We start from the raw sequence: 16,172 nt of genomic DNA on the forward strand, positions 1-16,172 counted from the left end.
GTGACAGTACTGTTTGTACGGTTTCTGCACAACGTATGAGTTGAAAAGGCATGTTGTTGTCACGTAAGGGCCCTGAGCATGTTGCACAGACATTTTAACTGCATTTTGTGTCTGTTAAGAGGAGCAAAAGCACTCTTTAGGATATGCCCCCACAAAGTGTATTATAACTAACTGGGAGCTCTGGCCATTAGCTGCAGGATCTCCAGTTTGCTAGCACCAATTCTGGTCGTCCTTTTTCCTATCGACAGTACTCGGGGACCTATAGTGATCAAGACTAGGGTAAAAATCTGCCGAAGTTCCCCTTTAAAAGAACCGTAGGTCAGAGCTCATTGAGAAAAGCAACAGGGAAGTGGTCAACAAATGTCTACACAGTACACAGAGTGACAGCAGGTTGAATTAGAGGCACTGTATGAGAATCAATTGTCAATGAACACTCTTACAAATCGGGACCTGAAGGCCGACCAATCGGGCAAATAAATCTGACAGCAGCTCAAACACACAAGTAACAGATGACTGGCAGTTAGTAGGATCACACACTCAGTAACAAACACTCTCACCTGTTCCTCTTCGTTGTTTATGATCACCAGATCTGCTCCTTTGTTCTGACAGTCAGATCTGCTGTCATACCAGGTTTTCCACTCATTGGATTTAAAGTAACAACTGTATCCAAATTTCCTCCATCCTTCAGGACACCACTTTCCTTAATGTCAGAAGTGTTTCAAACATAGATTTCATGTCATTCAGTGTCAAATTGGTAAAACTTGAAGTTACACTCTTTAATTTAAGATCTTTAATGCCAGCATCATTTTATTTTCAGGCTGTTTACTCATTTTTTTATCTCACCTTCAATTTTATCCTTCAGCTGCTTCACTTCATCCTGTAACTGACTGTTGTTGACTTCCATGGATTGAGATAAACAACAATAGAAACAGTAAGACAATATGACAATATTTATACCAAGTAGGCAGTGTGAAGTTGGATCCTGTATGTTTGTGGTATGTGTTTGAAACCTTTCTTACCTGACAGTGTTCCCTGGAGTTGGCTGCAGTTGTTACTCAGTTGGTCGTATCTGGTCTGCAGTTGGGTTTTTTCCAAAGTGACTGAAATATCTGGTGAGAGGCACAAAAGATATAACTGCTCATTAGATGTTCATACAGAGTTTAATTTCATTCAGAGATTTTGAAAGAAGAAACAATAATTTCATTAACATAAAAAAACTCAACTTTGTTTTTTTTAGCACTTTACACAGTTGGTCTGAAGTGTTCACAGTACAGAGAGAAAATGTCCTCAAAAGTGAGGAGACAAACACAAGGAAAGCATTAAAGTGAAAAATAATTAAATTGTAAATATTTGAACTTTTATTGACATTATTATTTTTATTAGTACCAGTATTTCTGTATAAAATGACCACTGTGTGTTTGTCAATTCTGTAGAGTTTTTTTTAAGAGATCAATTAAAAAGACTAAATAAATAAAAAATCTTTTATAACTTTTGGAGAGGGAACAGTAAGTGAATCCTGAGCTGCAGTTTAAAATAAAAAAAATAAATAGCAGCACAGAGGACTTAAATATTACTTCCTGTGCCCACTATGTGACACTAGAGAACGGCCACTAATTATACCTTATGTTCCAGCATATCATGTGTAGACCACACCATCAGAATTAGCTGTCAATCAAATGATGATTGCCATACAAGACTTACTTCCAATTGCCAGTAGGTGGAGCTATGACTGAATATTGGCATGTAGATGTGTTCAGTCCAGGACTCTGATCAAACATATGAAGTTTAGGGCTGATTGGACAATTTACAGTCATGTTACAACTCTGGTTGTGTGATATCACCAAAATATAATATCACAATAACAATATATATCACAGTATAGCACATTTTCTGTTAATTCAATGAATCAGTAGTTCATATAAAATGACCACATGGAAAAATACCTATTTATTATCACAGTTTGAATTATATACATAACAAATAAAATGTACTCACTCATATTTGATTATTTTTCTGCTTTTAATTATAACTTTTGAGCAAAATTTCAATTAAGCATCAAATATTAATGTCTCAGTGTCTCCTACTTAAGACTTTACTTGGGCCGTCCACCCAGGGATTTTAACGTACAGCGACACATTTAACCACCGAGAAACAGAGAGAGAGAGAGAGAGAGAGAGAGAGAGTTATCTGGTACTCTGAGTCAGATATTTTACAAGTAGAGTAAAGGTACAGTACGGTACCACAACCACACAAGCCTCATCTGTTCGTAAAAAGAGAATCGTGGATGAAAAATTCAAAACCCGAGTTGTTTGTGACAGAGAGAGTTCTCTCTCACAGGAAGAGGCGGGGCGAGCCAGTGTCCACGTGTGTGTGTATGGGGGAGAGAGAGCCAGGTGAGCAGATGAAACTAGTTGGTGAGCTAGTGAAACACTTGCTTTCTGTTGCATCGCTGCCTCATCGACCACTTCAGAGCACATATTTCTCTCATATGAACTCCAGAAGAGTGTGACTTGTGATCCAATAAAATAAATGATAGAGCAAATATGAAACAATAAATGTTAGTCTATCGTCACATTATAAATATAGTCATATTGCTTACCTCTAGTTACAGTTAGATTACTTACATTGCACTGACCCAATCTGAAGTCGATCCAGTTTAATCTGTAGTGAGGGTGTGTTCAAGTACAATGCGTGGAAATGACAAAAAATGACTGAAAAGATTCTAAATTCCTGTTGTGTTGAGGGTGTGGCTCCAAGAGACTGTTTCTGTACATCAACACATGATACATGTGCCTACTGGTTTTTGTGTATAGTTATTTCTTTCAAGTGTTCACAAATTCTGGTAACTTCCTCTTCTACACAGAGCGAAACCAGTCTGAACCTGTGTCGAGTAGCTTCAGTGTTCTTCCCAAAAAGTCTCTTGGACAAAATGACTCACTATGTCACTAATCGCAGGAAGAAACTCACAAAATACATAGATATACACCTGTTATGTTATCTAACAGAGAAAAGCTTCAAACACGACATGTAAAAAGCAGAGAGGGACTCAAGATATGACAGTTTGGATTAAAAAGTGACTTCCTCACAGCGAATGTAGGTTCCAGCCAATATCAGAAGATACATCACTCCCAGAGTCACTGTAGTGGCTTTGAAACACCTTCTTTTGACAGCTGCACGATTCTTTTGAGTTTGTGCTCCTAAAGAGGCAAAATACATAAAGAACATTGATTATGCTGGTTTAAAGTTAGAAGTGGGCTGTTTGAACTGTGGAGTATTTGTTACTCATTGACACTCTCAATAAGAATCCTGTGGCACCAGACTACAGCACAAACACTCCTGATAATAACCTATAGTGAATTATCAATATCTAATTTTAACATAGTCATTTGGGGACTTACTGGCTGCTTGTGGCCCAAGATCAACGTGATACTCTTCATCCTCTGTGATCTCCATCTGATTCTCCTCATCCTCTCCCTGGTTCTCTTTGACCTTTCTTGTACATCTCACATTCAAGCTCAAATCTGGTGCAGCAAGAATATCTGCAGACATCTTGAAAAACTGAACTGAACCTATTCTTGAAGAGGCTTCACTGTCTGTGTGTTTGTCTTTGAGTCGGACAGCCTTTAACACAGGAAGTGACAGCAGGACTAGCCCAGTCAACCACAGATACACAACTAAACACATTTTACTGTTAGAAGAAAAGCCCACCTAACTTTAACCTGACTCACAGTGAGGTGGTTAATTCAGTGGTTCAGTCTTTGGAATCATGAAACCCTTCAGATAAACAATATAAAAGTACATTTGAATTTGTTTGTTTTGGTCTTTATTTACTGACAGTGAGATTGAGGAAGTACAATGTTTTCAGCAGCAGAGATGTGAGCTGACATTCACACATTTGTGCATAGCTGCATTAATGGTTGCCTATACAGAATACAGTACACAGACATACTGTATCTCTGACACAGGAAATGTGCTGCGACCAGGCAGTTATCTTTAGAATTAGCTCTGCTACCTGCACAACTAGTGACGTACAAAGAGCAGATAATAGATGTTAGTGTGGAGGAGAGCAGAATAGAAATCCACAGTGAGTGACCATTGTTAATCGTGTCTCCAAAACACATCTATAATCTTTACTCCTCCAAGTGGAACTATGTCAGTAAGTGTTCTGTGGACCCCTACAAGGTCTGTCCCTTATGATAATGGATCAACTAACACTAGTCTTCCATGTTTAGTGGTTTAATGCATATGTGTGCGTCATTAGCTAGTTAGTTTACATGTTCTTGTAGATAAACTTCAATCAGATGAGACTTCATTTGAATGAACAGATATAATGGATATGTGCACTTTGAAGATGAGACTGTTAAATGTCTAATTAGACCCCATTGTGACGTCACTATATTTGAGGGGCTCGGTGAAGCCGTGATCAGTACAGGAAACCCACCGATTGAGGGTGGTGGTGATGAAGGAATGAAGAGAATACTGAAGATCTGGAAATGATGAACTGGAGGTGAAAGGGGTGGAGGAGGGTCTCAACCATTTCACACTGAAATAACAGCTGAAAGCAGCAGAGAGGAGATTTATAGTTTGACAGGAGCAACGTGATTGGCTGGAGGAGATTGTGGCTGAATCTGATTGGATTAACTGAATGAGTGAACACCCATAGCTGATTAGAAAGAGTGAGAGAATTGTGAATGAATGAGGCACAATGAGAAGGTCTGCATTGTGCATTATCACCACCCACTGGACTGGAGCAGTACTGCAACCTATTTGCATTTAGAAGGTATTAGGACTGAGTGAACCACAAGGGACCCAAAAGAAACCACAGATGACACAGGATCTTGAAGTCTTAAAATCTTTACTTAACACAAATGAAGGTTTGGTACACAGGAGGTCCACGAAACACAAGTAACAAAACCAGATGAGGAGAGACAGAGTCCAAAAACAAGCTGTAATCCTAATCCATGTTAATAACCAACACAAAGGTACAAAGACAAACTGGCAGAGGGAGAATGAAACACAGGCAATATATAGTGAGGGGAAACTAACGAGACACAGGTGAACACAGTCAAGGCTGGCAAACAATCAAACTAGACGGAAAAAGACAAAGACAGGAAGTAAAACAACACAGAACACAAGAGGAGGACAACTACAAAATAAAACAGGAAGTAACACATGACTGCAAAATAAAGACTAATGTTATGACAGAGATGACATAATGATTGCATTCAGATTTGTGACAGAGCTAACTGAGAGACACTTGCAATGAATGTAAATTAGGCCTTGGTACAGATCAGGGAAATATCTTTATCCTGGTGGAAACCTACAGTTATTGTTAGGGGGAGATACATGAACTGCAGTCCTTTGTGTGAAAGGAAGACAGTTTGACATTAAACAGGCTGAAGAGTCTTAACATGAACCTCCATGGATGTTTAACTCTCCTGGTGAAACTTCTCAGTGGGAAGTGATATTAGCAGCTGGTGTATCAAAGGGGACACAGGAAAAACTTGGCAGCAGTGGCATTATTGTCACTTAATAAACACAGACAGATCTAACTGAATACAACTTTATTAATTAACCAAAGTAAAGACAAGCTGCAGTTCATTAATTGTAATAATCCTGTAGGGCTACAGAGTAGGTGCATGTGTAGTTGTGTGGATGACTTCCAACCAGCCTTATGTATAGCAGAGAAACAATATCTGTGTAATCCAGGTTATTCAGCATTAGAGGTGGGCGATATATATCGTTTGCGATAATATCGTCATTGTTGTTTTGACGATGTGCAAATTTCCATTATCGAGTATTTAAATTACTTAAACAAAAACAATGAAACGCCCGCGGAAACTCCTCACATCCATTAATACACGGTGCAGCAGCGCTCTCTACAGCATGGCAGGATTCAGTCACACCACTAGTGGGCCTACGTGATCACAAGACGTGATCACGTGACCTCTCGCTAGCATCCTCCTTGCAACAGTTTAGCAGGCGTTGTGATGGTAGAGAGAAAATGCAAACACCTCCAGTCCCTGAAGCTACTGGTACTTCAGATGATTTAGTGCCGAGACGTGGGTCCTATGGGCTTCAGCGTTCAGAGCGCTAAGCGCCTTCAGCGGTAAAAGATGTCAGCGGAGATGTTTTTTTTAGCGCAGCGCTCAGAGCGCTTCAAGTTGAAATCTGTTCAACTTTTAACACTGCTGGGCGCTCGGAAAATTAGTTTTTGAGCTCTCTCAGCGCTGTTAACGCGTTTGGTGGACACAAGTGCAGCTCAGACAATTCTAATCACATTTTAAAGGATATCGACTGATTATCGTTATCGCCAAAATCCCAAAAAATATTGAGATATTATTTTTTGCCCATATCGCCCACCCCTATTCAGCATGCAACACAGAATAACTGAACAAATATAAAACGTACATTAATCTGATTTGACAAAACTGCACACTTCTCTGTTGTTAAAGAAAGCAAGAAATCTATTTCTCACAGATCCAGTTTTTAGTATCATAAGAACTGCTTACTTTCCATTTTCCTTGTGTATCACAGAATGCTGCTGTGTACTGGTTCTGCGAACCATATGGCATTCCTGATGCCCAGAACCTGGAGGACAAAGAAAATATTTTCCTTTTAAACACAGCAAGCTGTTGATTTTCACCTCAAATATTTTACATTATCTCTAATCAATAACAGTTTTTAATAACTTCCTGAACATGTATTTTTCAGCTTTATTATTGTGCCTTGCATAAGCGAGCACAATACTACTATTCCCCGTGCTTATTATTATTCTTCCCTACGTTTTTCGGCGCGCTACTCCTCCCGCAGCTTTTGTCGCACGTACACAAAAAAGGTATCAAAACGTGCGGCTCGATGAGGAGATTAGTGCTATGACTTTTCTAAGCGTTTCGCCAAACGGTTTGCCGACAAATTGCCAAAAACCGGTCCAAAAAATGAATGGGTGTGTATTGCGAGAACCTTCAACCGCCAGAGTGCGTGACATCATCGCTAGAGTGTGGGGAGACAGAAAAAATTGTAGAAAAATAAATTTGTAAACTGCTCTCAAGACCACAAATGTCACTCTACAGAAATAATTTATAGATAGAAACGTAGGTAAATCCGATGGGGTCGCAGTGATACCACTGCTGAAGCTGTCAGACAAATAGTTTTGGCGGGAGACGCACTGATGCGCCAGCAACACCCTCTCACGGCCCCATCTACTCCCATGTTAATTTTAGAGAAGAAATGTTTAAAGGGGCTCGTTGAACCTCTTCTCTCTCAATCTCCTGAGGTCACATTTTTTAACTTTAGCCACTGAAACTCGGCAGTGCTATAGTCAACAAGATGACGACGCTCACGGTCTTTTCGGTTTTCATTTCGGTCGTTCCTGGCCATGGGTTCGAGGGGATTAATTTTAAATGTTTCTGTCTCTCTGAGGAGTTAGAGACAGAGAGAGAGCGCGTAGCTGCTGTGGGCTCCCCTGATTGCCATGACAACCAAAGCCTGCTCACACACACACACACACACACACACACACACACACACACAGCTAGCTACAGAGAATGACAAGGCATTAATAAGCTAGCGCTAGCTGGCTAGCTAAAGATAATTAGCAGGCGGCTAACAAGCAAACAATTTAAAGCTGAATGATTTTAATATTAACACAAAATAAGTTCAATACACCTTAAATATTTTACCCTACTATGAGCTGTTCCTTATTTTACATTAGCACTCCTTCAGGAGCATAATACAATTAAACACATTAACCAAAGCTAGCACTTAGCTAGCGATTAGCACTTAGCTAGCGATTAGCACTTAGCTAGCGCTAGCTTTGGTTACTGTGTTTATGTGTGCTAGCTCTAGCTAGCTAGCTAAAGAGAATTAGAAGGTATTAGAAGGCTAATTAATTAATTAATTAAAATGCTTTGCTTGCTAGAGAGGACAAGCTACTAATGTGCTAGCACTCGCTAGCTAGAGAGGACAAAGGATTACTGTGCTAATTAAACGTCACAAAAGACACTGAAATTGTTAATTAGCATCTATTTCAATGTGTTACACATGACACAAGTAATACAGATTTAGTAATAAAACATCAAGTTAGATTTATTTTGACACTCAGACTGTAACTGCACTATTGCTTTCAGGCTGAGGGTGGTATTTCAAAATAAAAGTCTACAACGTTCATTGTATGTTAACAGGTAGAGGGTCTGGTGGACACTTTATTAAAACTTTAAAAAACCTACACTGCCTATGACTGCACATTAAGAATAGTTTTCTTTCATAATTATGTATTATTTATTAATATAAATATTGTTACCAGTGTTATTGATACTGTTAGTTATTATTATTATTATTATTATAACTACATACTTATTATTCCCATCATTGTGGTTATTACTTATTTAGTTACTTTACCTATTTTAATTAAACCATGACGCTTCCTGCATTATCCCAGGACAATATTATGCCAAACTCCATTTAAGAAATACCATATATTAACAATTAATTGTGCTTACATAAAATCACATAACTGTAGAAACACAAGGAAAAAAACTCATCATATCTCAACAGTCTTCTGGTCAATTCGGCATCAAAATAATACATAAATACTAACTTTTTGGCCGACTTTGTCGCGTCAACTGCTGCTATTTCCATTTGTTCTCTCAAATGAACACACACGTTGAAAGCTTCATCTGTCACATACCTAAACAATGGTAAACTACTCGGCAGTGTCAGTAATGTATGGGCCAGTGTCACGGGCCAGAGCAAGGCACAATTTTCTATTTAACGAATTTTCTAGTTAATTAATATAATCTGTAAGAGCCGCCAATTCACTAATAAAACCTTGTTCAATAACCTTATTTCTCTTTTTCAGTAATTTATGGGAGTTATTTTTATAGGAATCAGCCTCAAAAACAGGAGTTACAGGAACTTTAATCACATTTATTTGACAGAATTGAGAAGTTTTCTCTCTGTCAAACACATGTTGATCCTGGAGCCTGCATTAATACAGTATAGTGCATATACTGTAATATACAGTATACTGTATGCTGATATAGTGCTGGTTCAATAAGCACATTTTCATTTTTACAACATACTTATTTTAGTGAAAATGTGATAGAAAAAAACATTAAAATGTCTCACATTTGTGTCAGTGGTGAACTGTCCACCCATTTCCATTCCCATACCCATTTCCCTGTCCGTCCTGATCCTGTCCATTTTCCATTTGTTCCCTGTAGTCCAATCCAGGATTCTCCATACAAATTCAGCTCCTTGACAAACTTCTATTATTTAACAACAGACAATAATCATTTCTCTGTTCATAATTCAGTATTTCTATTGTAATAAAGTCATTTTGTGTCTGAAGGAAAAAGAAAATCTGTCTGAACTTTTCAGTTCCTCCATGCTGCAAAAATCACACTGAAACACTGAAATTGAGCGTTTTATTATGCTTCCGGTGGAAGCGGCATAATAAAAACAACACGTAGAAAAGCCATGTGCACATGCGCAAAAGTTTTTAACTTTCTTAACTTTTATTCTCTTTTGTTCGTTCTTGTTTCTTCACTGTAACTATGTGAAGTCCCGTCCTCTCCAACGAGGTTGTTTTCAGAGAGTTTTCGTGCTTTTCTACGTGTTGTTGTTATCATGCTGCTTCCACCGGAACACGCCGCCTTTGTTTACTCCAGAGAACAGCTGATCCCGCTAATGCCGGCCGGCGTAGTGGCCAGAGCAGCTGATATACCACCTGAACTCTGGAGGAAAACACACCGGGGATGCAGAGGAGGGAAGCAACGTCGGGGAATGAGAGGAGGGTTGAGACGGGACGGGCTTATGGAGAGGGTCCCTTTACAACAAAATGGACGAGCTAACAGCGCCACCCGGAGTACCGGGAGTGCAGTCTGATGTGGTTCACTGAGACATGGCTGCACAGGGACATTACGGACCAGATCGTCTCCGTGGATGGCTTCCACACCGTCCGGGCTGAAGTCCCGTGGGAATTCACTTGTTGCAGGGAAACGCAGAAGAAGAGATTGTTGCAGGAAGTGTGCAAATCGGAGAGTAGTGTGTGAAGACATGGACATTGTTGAGGGGGAAATAAACTGTTTTTCGTCGTGAAGGCATTATCTCTGTGATCGATTATTCTGGGCTTTCGGTGAAGCGAGCGGTGGAAAAACAGGGAGGTGACAGTACTGTTTGTACGGTTTCTGCACAACGTATGAGTTGAAAAGGCATGTTGTTGTCACGTAAGGGCCCTGAGCATGTTGCACAGACATTTTAACTGCATTTTGTGTCTGTTAAGAGGAGCAAAAGCACTCTTTAGGATATGCCCCCACAAAGTGTATTATAACTAACTGGGAGCTCTGGCCATTAGCTGCAGGAACTCCAGTTTGCTAGCACCAATTCTGGTCGTCCTTTTTCCTATCGACAGTACTCGGGGACCTATAGTGATCAAGACTAGGGTAAAAATCTGCCGAAGTTCCCCTTTAAAAGAACCGTAGGTCAGAGCCCATTGAGAAAAGCAACAGGGAAGTGGTCAACAAATGTCTACACAGTACACAGAGTGACAGCAGGTTGAATTAGAGGCACTGTATGAGAATCAATTGTCAATGAACACTCTTACAAATCGGGACCTGAAGGCCGACCAATCGGGCAAATAAATCTGACAGCAGCTCAAACACACAAGTAACAGATGACTGGCAGTTAGTAGGATCACACACTCAGTAACAAACACTCTCACCTGTTCCTCTTCGTAGTTTATGATCACCAGATCTGCTCCTTTGTTCTGACAGTAAGATCTGCTGTCATACCAGGTTTTCCACTCATTGGATTTAAAGTAACAACTGTATCCAAATTTCCTCCATCCTTCAGGACACTTCCCTTAATGTCAGAAGTGTTTCAAACATAGATTTCATGTCATTCAGTGTCACATTGATAAGATTTGTAGTTTCACTATTTAGTTTAAGATCTTACTTTCCTGTCACCTTTCCCTTTCAGACTCTTTACTGTACTTTACTGTCATTTTTACTCAGGTTTTGTATCTCGATTGTTAGTGTCTCAAAGAGAAATATTTATATTCCACAACAGTTTAACAGCTATAATTAAAAGAAAAATTCAGTTATATTATGTAAATTGGTACAATACTGGCATTAACAGATATTTTAAAAGAATTTCTCACCTTCAATTTTAGCCTTCAGCTGCTTCACTTCATCCTGTAACTGACTGTTGTTGACTTTAATACCTTGAGAAAAACAACAATAGATGGAGCAGTAAGACAATATGACAATGTTTGTACTTGATAGGCGGTGTGAAGTTGGATCCTGTATATTTGGTATTTGCTTCTCTTTGGATTTAAAGTAACAACTGCATCCAAATCTCTTCCATCCTTCAGGACACTTCCCTTAATGTTAGAAGTGTTTCAAACATAGATTTCATGTCATTCAGTGTCAAATTGGTAAAACTTGAAGTTACACTCATTAATTTAAGATCTTTAATGCCAATCCTTTTCAGGCTGTTTACTCTGTAAATACTTTTCAGTCAGGTTTTGTATCTCTGTTGTTAGTGTCTTTAACAGAAATATTCACACAGCAAAACAGTTCAGTTCTTTAATTTTTTTTTATCTCTCACCTTTTGTTTTATCCTTCAGCTGCTTCATTTTGTCCTGTAACTGGCTGTGATTTTTACTCATTGCTTCGTAATTGCTCTGAAACTGACTGTTGTTGACTTCCATACCTCGAGATAAACAACAATAGAAACAGTAAGACAATATGACAATATTTATACCAAGTAGGCAGTGTGAAGTTGGATCCTGTATGTTTGTGGTATGTGTTTGAAACCTTTCTTACCTGACAGTGTTCCCTGGAGTTGGCTGTAGTTTTTACTCAGTTGGTCGTTTCTGGTCTGCAGTTGGGTTTTTTCCAAAGTGACTAAAATATCTGGTGAGAGGCACAAAAGATATAACTGCTCATTAGATGTTCATACAGAGTTTAATTTCATTCAGAGATTTTGAAAGAAGAAACAATAATTTCATTAACATAAAAAAACTCCAACACTTTACACAGTTGGTCTGAAGTGTTCACAGTACAGAGAGAAAATGTCCTCAGAAGTGAGGAGACAAACACAAGGAAAGCATTAAAGTGAAAAATAATTAAATTGTAAATATTTGAACTTTTATTGACATTATTATTATTTTTATTAGTACCAGTATTTCTGTATAAAATGACCACTGTGTGTTTGTCAATTCTGTAGAGTTTTTTTTAAGAGATCAATTAAAAAGACTAAATAAATAAAAAATCTTTTTATAACTTTTGGAGTGGGAAAAGTAAGTGAATCCTGAGCTGCAGTTTAAAATAAAAAAAATAAATAGCAGCACAGAGGACTTAAATATTACTTCCTGTGCCCACTATGTGACACTAGAGAACGGCCACTAATTATACCTTATGTTCCAGCATATCATGTGTAGACCACACAATCAAAATTTGCTGTCAATCAAATGATGATTGCCATACAAGACTTACTTCCAATTGCCAGTAGGTGGAGCTATGACTGAATATTGGCATGTAGATGTGTTCAGTCCAGGACTCTGATCAAACATATGAAGTTTAGGGCTGATTGGACAATTTACAGTCATGTTACAACTCTGGTTGTGTGATATCACCAAAATATAATATTACAATAACAATATATATCACAGTATAGAACATTTTCTGTTAATTCAATGAATCAGTAGTTCATATAAAATGACCACATGGAAAAAGACCTATTTATTATCACAGTTTGAATTATATACATAACAAATAAAATGTACTCACTCATATTTGATTATTTTTCTGCTTTTAATTATAACTTTTGAGCAAAATTTCAATTAAGCATCAAATATTAATGTCTCAGTGTCTCCTACTTTAGACTTTACTTGGGCCGTCCACCCAGGGATTTTAACGTACAGCGACACATTTAACCACCGAGAAACAGAGAGAGAGAGAGAGAGAGCGTTATCTGGTACTCTGAGTCACATATTTTGCAAGTACAGTAAAGGTACAGTACGGTACCACAACCACACAAGCCTCATCTGTTCGTAAAAAGAGAATCGTGGATGAAAATTCAAAACCTGAGTTGTTTGTGACGAGAGGTTCTCTCTCACAGGAAGAGGCGGGCGAGCCAGTGTCCACGTGTGTGTGTATGGGGGAGAGAGAGCCAGGTGAGCAGATGAAACTAGTTGGTGAGCTAGTGAAACACTTGCTTTCTGTTGCATCGCTGCCTCATCGACCACTTCAGAGCACATATTTCTCTCATATGAACTCTAGAAGAGTGTGACTTGTGATCCAATAAAATAAATGATAGAGCAAATATGAAACAATAAATGTTACTCTATCGTCACACTATAAATATAGTCATATTGCTCACCTCTAGTTACAGTTAGATTACTTAGATTGCACTGACCCAATCTGAAGTCGATCCAGTTTAATCTGTAGTGGGGGTGTGTTCAAGTACAATGCGTGGAAATTACAAAAAATGACTGAAAAGATTCTAAATTCCTGTTGTGTTGAGGGTGTGGCTCCAAGAGACTGTTTCTGTACATCAACACATGATACATGTGCCTACTGGTTTTTGTGTATAGTTATGTCTTTCAAGTTCACAAATTCTGGTAACTTCCTGTTCTACACAGAGCGAAACCAGTCTGAACCTGTGTTGAGTAGCTTCAGTGTTCTTCACAAAAAGTCTCTTGGACAAAATGACTCACTATGTCACTAATCACAGGAAGAAACTCACAAAATACATAGACATACACCTGTTATGTCGTCTGACATAAAAAAGCCTCAAACACGACATTAGAAAAAGCAGAGAGGGACTCAAGATATGACAGTTTGGATTAAAAAGTGACTTCCTCACAGCGAATGTAGGTTCCAGCCAATATCAGAAGATACATCACTCCCAGAGTCACTGTAGTGGCTTTGAAACACCTTCTTTTGACAGCTGCACGATTCTTTTGAGTTTGTGCTCCTAAAGAGGCAAAATACATAAAGAGCATTTAATTATGCTGGTTTAAAGTTAGAAGTGGGCTGTTTGAACTGTGGAGTATTTGTTACTCATTGACACTCTCAATAAGAATCCTGTGGCACCAGATTACAGCACAAACACTCCTGATAATAACCTACAGTGAATTATCAATATCTAATTTTAACATAGTCATTTGGAAACTTACTGGCTGTTTGTGGCCCAAGATCAACGTGATACTCTTCATCCTCTGTGATCTCCATCTGATTCTCCTCATCCTCTCCCTGGTTCTCTTTGACCTTTCTGGTACATCTCACATTCAAGCTCAAATCTGGTGCAGCAAGAATATCTGCAGACATCTTGAAAAACTGAACTGAACCTATTCTTGACGAGGCTTCACTGTCTGTGTGTCTGTCTTTGAGTTGGACAGCCTTTAACACAGGAAGTGACAGCAGGACAAGACCACAACCACAGATACACAACTAAACACATTTTACTGTTACAAGAAAAGCCCACCTAACTTTAACTTGACTCACAGTGAGATGGTTAATTCAGTGGTTCAGTCATTGGAATCATGAAACCCTTCAGATAAACAATATAAAAGTACATTTGAATCTAAAAAATAAAGCTGTTTTGTCTTTATTTATTGACAGTGAGATTGAGGAAGTACAATGTTTTGACTCAGCAGCAGAGGTGTGAGCTGACATTGACATTGTGCATAGATGGAGCGAAGCCTGCGAGCTGGTTCAGGCAGTCAACTCGAGCTGCGCTGATTACACCCATGACATGCCTTATTCCATAATCACTAACCAAGTGCTCCCCTCCAATCTGGCGGTCTATTTAAACTGCACAATTTCCCAGCTCTCCCTCTGCTCTGTCAATGCCGCTGTTGCCCTGCATCCGTATTGCTGCCTGCTGCTCTGTAAGCTTTCTCAGTTATTGATTAATCTGACTATTACTGTAAATGCGACTGTCATCCTACCTTTCGGCTTTATGGTCACTATGTCTCTCACCATCTCTGTCTCGGGGAGTGAGTCTCTGTCTGAGGGGAAGATATTGGCTTCATCCCCGACACCCAGACTCAGTCTGCTGAGGCCGCATCACCCGCAAACGACTCACCTGCGGGCCCGTGCACCGCATCCTGGATGCTGTATGCTCCCTACATCTCAGTTCCATCCGGCCTTAACCATGAAGAGCTCTTCAGTTACCTCTCGGTTCAAGAGAGCTCCACTGTTGTCCAGGACTCAGGTTTAAACGCCGCTAATCAAACATTGCATCTCCCCTGCCGACTATGTTCCTCTCGAGGAGATCTGATCCTGGTCCCGATACTGAAGAATCATTCTGTCTCCACGATGTGGAATCCGCTCTGTCATCAGTTAATACCCTGAAAACAACGCGTTTTCCTCGGCCCGTAATATAAACAACCAGGGCCATCTTCTGCTACCTGTGAGACCGCTCAACCTGTCCGCTGCCTGCTGACATCACACCCCACAGGATTCTGGGAACTGTAGTCCCAGCTCCAACAATGAGCTCTGGGTTCCTGCACCCCTGCAGTAGCAATTCCTGATTCCCTCAGGAGTCAAATTCTAACAGGTAATCTGTTTCTCACTCAGCAATTAATATAATAATACATTTATATGAACAAATCTATATTGACAGGCTTAAGGAAGTAATAGAGAAACAGATGGGGAAGGAAATAAACAACAAATAAATAATGATAATGACGTTGTTGATGGTAGTAATGATGGTGATTGCGATGTAATGGTGATTATAATGGTTATTAAGATAATTATAATGATTGTGGCGATTATTATTATTATTATTAATATTATTGTGTAATGTGGTTCTGATCTGCTTACAAAAGACTTGTGGATTGTGGAGATTTTCCATAGTTTTGGAAGATAGTAATCAAGGTGTCAGAACTCAGCGTTGCTTTTGGCGCCTTTAGAAACTCCATATGTGAAGTTTGTGTTGGGGTCTTTTAGGAGTATCATAAGTCCTTCTCTGCCAAATCTGCAATGTACATTCAGAATTCAGTCAGAACTAGATGGGGTATATAGTCGTCCTGCCACTATCGGCAGACATTTTACAGGTTATAAAACACTAGTCTGCTATTGCTGCAGTTTGCTGCAGAGATATCTCGATGCTAGGACTAGACCTTGAGGGCCTGAGTATTAACAGCCATTCGTTCCACT

At 39.3% G+C, this 16,172-nt stretch overlaps 3 protein-coding genes and 1 long non-coding RNA gene across 23 annotated transcripts in view; 2 read left to right on the forward strand and 2 right to left on the reverse strand.

The window, feature by feature from the left end:
* Positions 1–16,172, forward strand: part of LOC127357398 (collagen alpha-1(XIV) chain) — a 179,159-nt gene that overhangs the window by 123,609 nt on the left and 39,378 nt on the right. The gene's annotated exons all lie outside the window — the stretch shown is intronic.
* LOC127357406 (uncharacterized) overlaps positions 1–16,172 on the forward strand; it is a 32,792-nt gene that overhangs the window by 5,122 nt on the left and 11,498 nt on the right. The window lies entirely within an intron of this gene.
* The window catches only part of LOC127357400 (CD209 antigen-like protein E), a 31,816-nt gene that overhangs the window by 4,356 nt on the left and 11,288 nt on the right, over positions 1–16,172 (reverse strand). For 3 of the 16 annotated variants that reach the window (XM_051389595.1, XM_051389592.1, XM_051389588.1), the window contains 5 exons: positions 11,829–11,918; positions 11,611–11,706; positions 11,162–11,224; positions 10,724–10,863; positions 9,130–9,269 (listed from right to left, as the gene is read on the reverse strand). In XM_051389595.1, coding sequence (XP_051245555.1) covers positions 9,130–9,269; positions 10,724–10,863; positions 11,162–11,224; positions 11,611–11,706; positions 11,829–11,918 — 529 coding nt within the window. Of the gene's footprint in view, positions 1–557; positions 701–6,548; positions 6,592–9,129; positions 9,270–10,723; positions 10,864–11,161; positions 11,225–11,610; positions 11,716–11,828; positions 11,919–13,872; positions 13,984–14,185; positions 15,939–16,172 lie in introns of those variants that run through there. The other 13 variants (XM_051389594.1, XM_051389591.1, XM_051389586.1 and 10 more) reach the window with 10 other exon arrangements.
* The window catches only part of LOC127357402 (CD209 antigen-like protein A), a 33,039-nt gene continuing 21,705 nt past the window's right edge, over positions 4,839–16,172 (reverse strand). The window contains exon 10 of the mRNA XM_051389597.1: positions 4,839–5,320. The gene's annotated coding sequence lies outside the window, so the exon portion shown is untranslated. The remainder of the gene's footprint in view (positions 5,321–16,172) is intronic.

The sequence above is a fragment of the Dicentrarchus labrax genome, unplaced genomic scaffold, assembly GCF_905237075.1.
Source record: "Dicentrarchus labrax unplaced genomic scaffold, dlabrax2021, whole genome shotgun sequence".
NCBI lineage: Eukaryota > Metazoa > Chordata > Actinopteri > Moronidae > Dicentrarchus > Dicentrarchus labrax.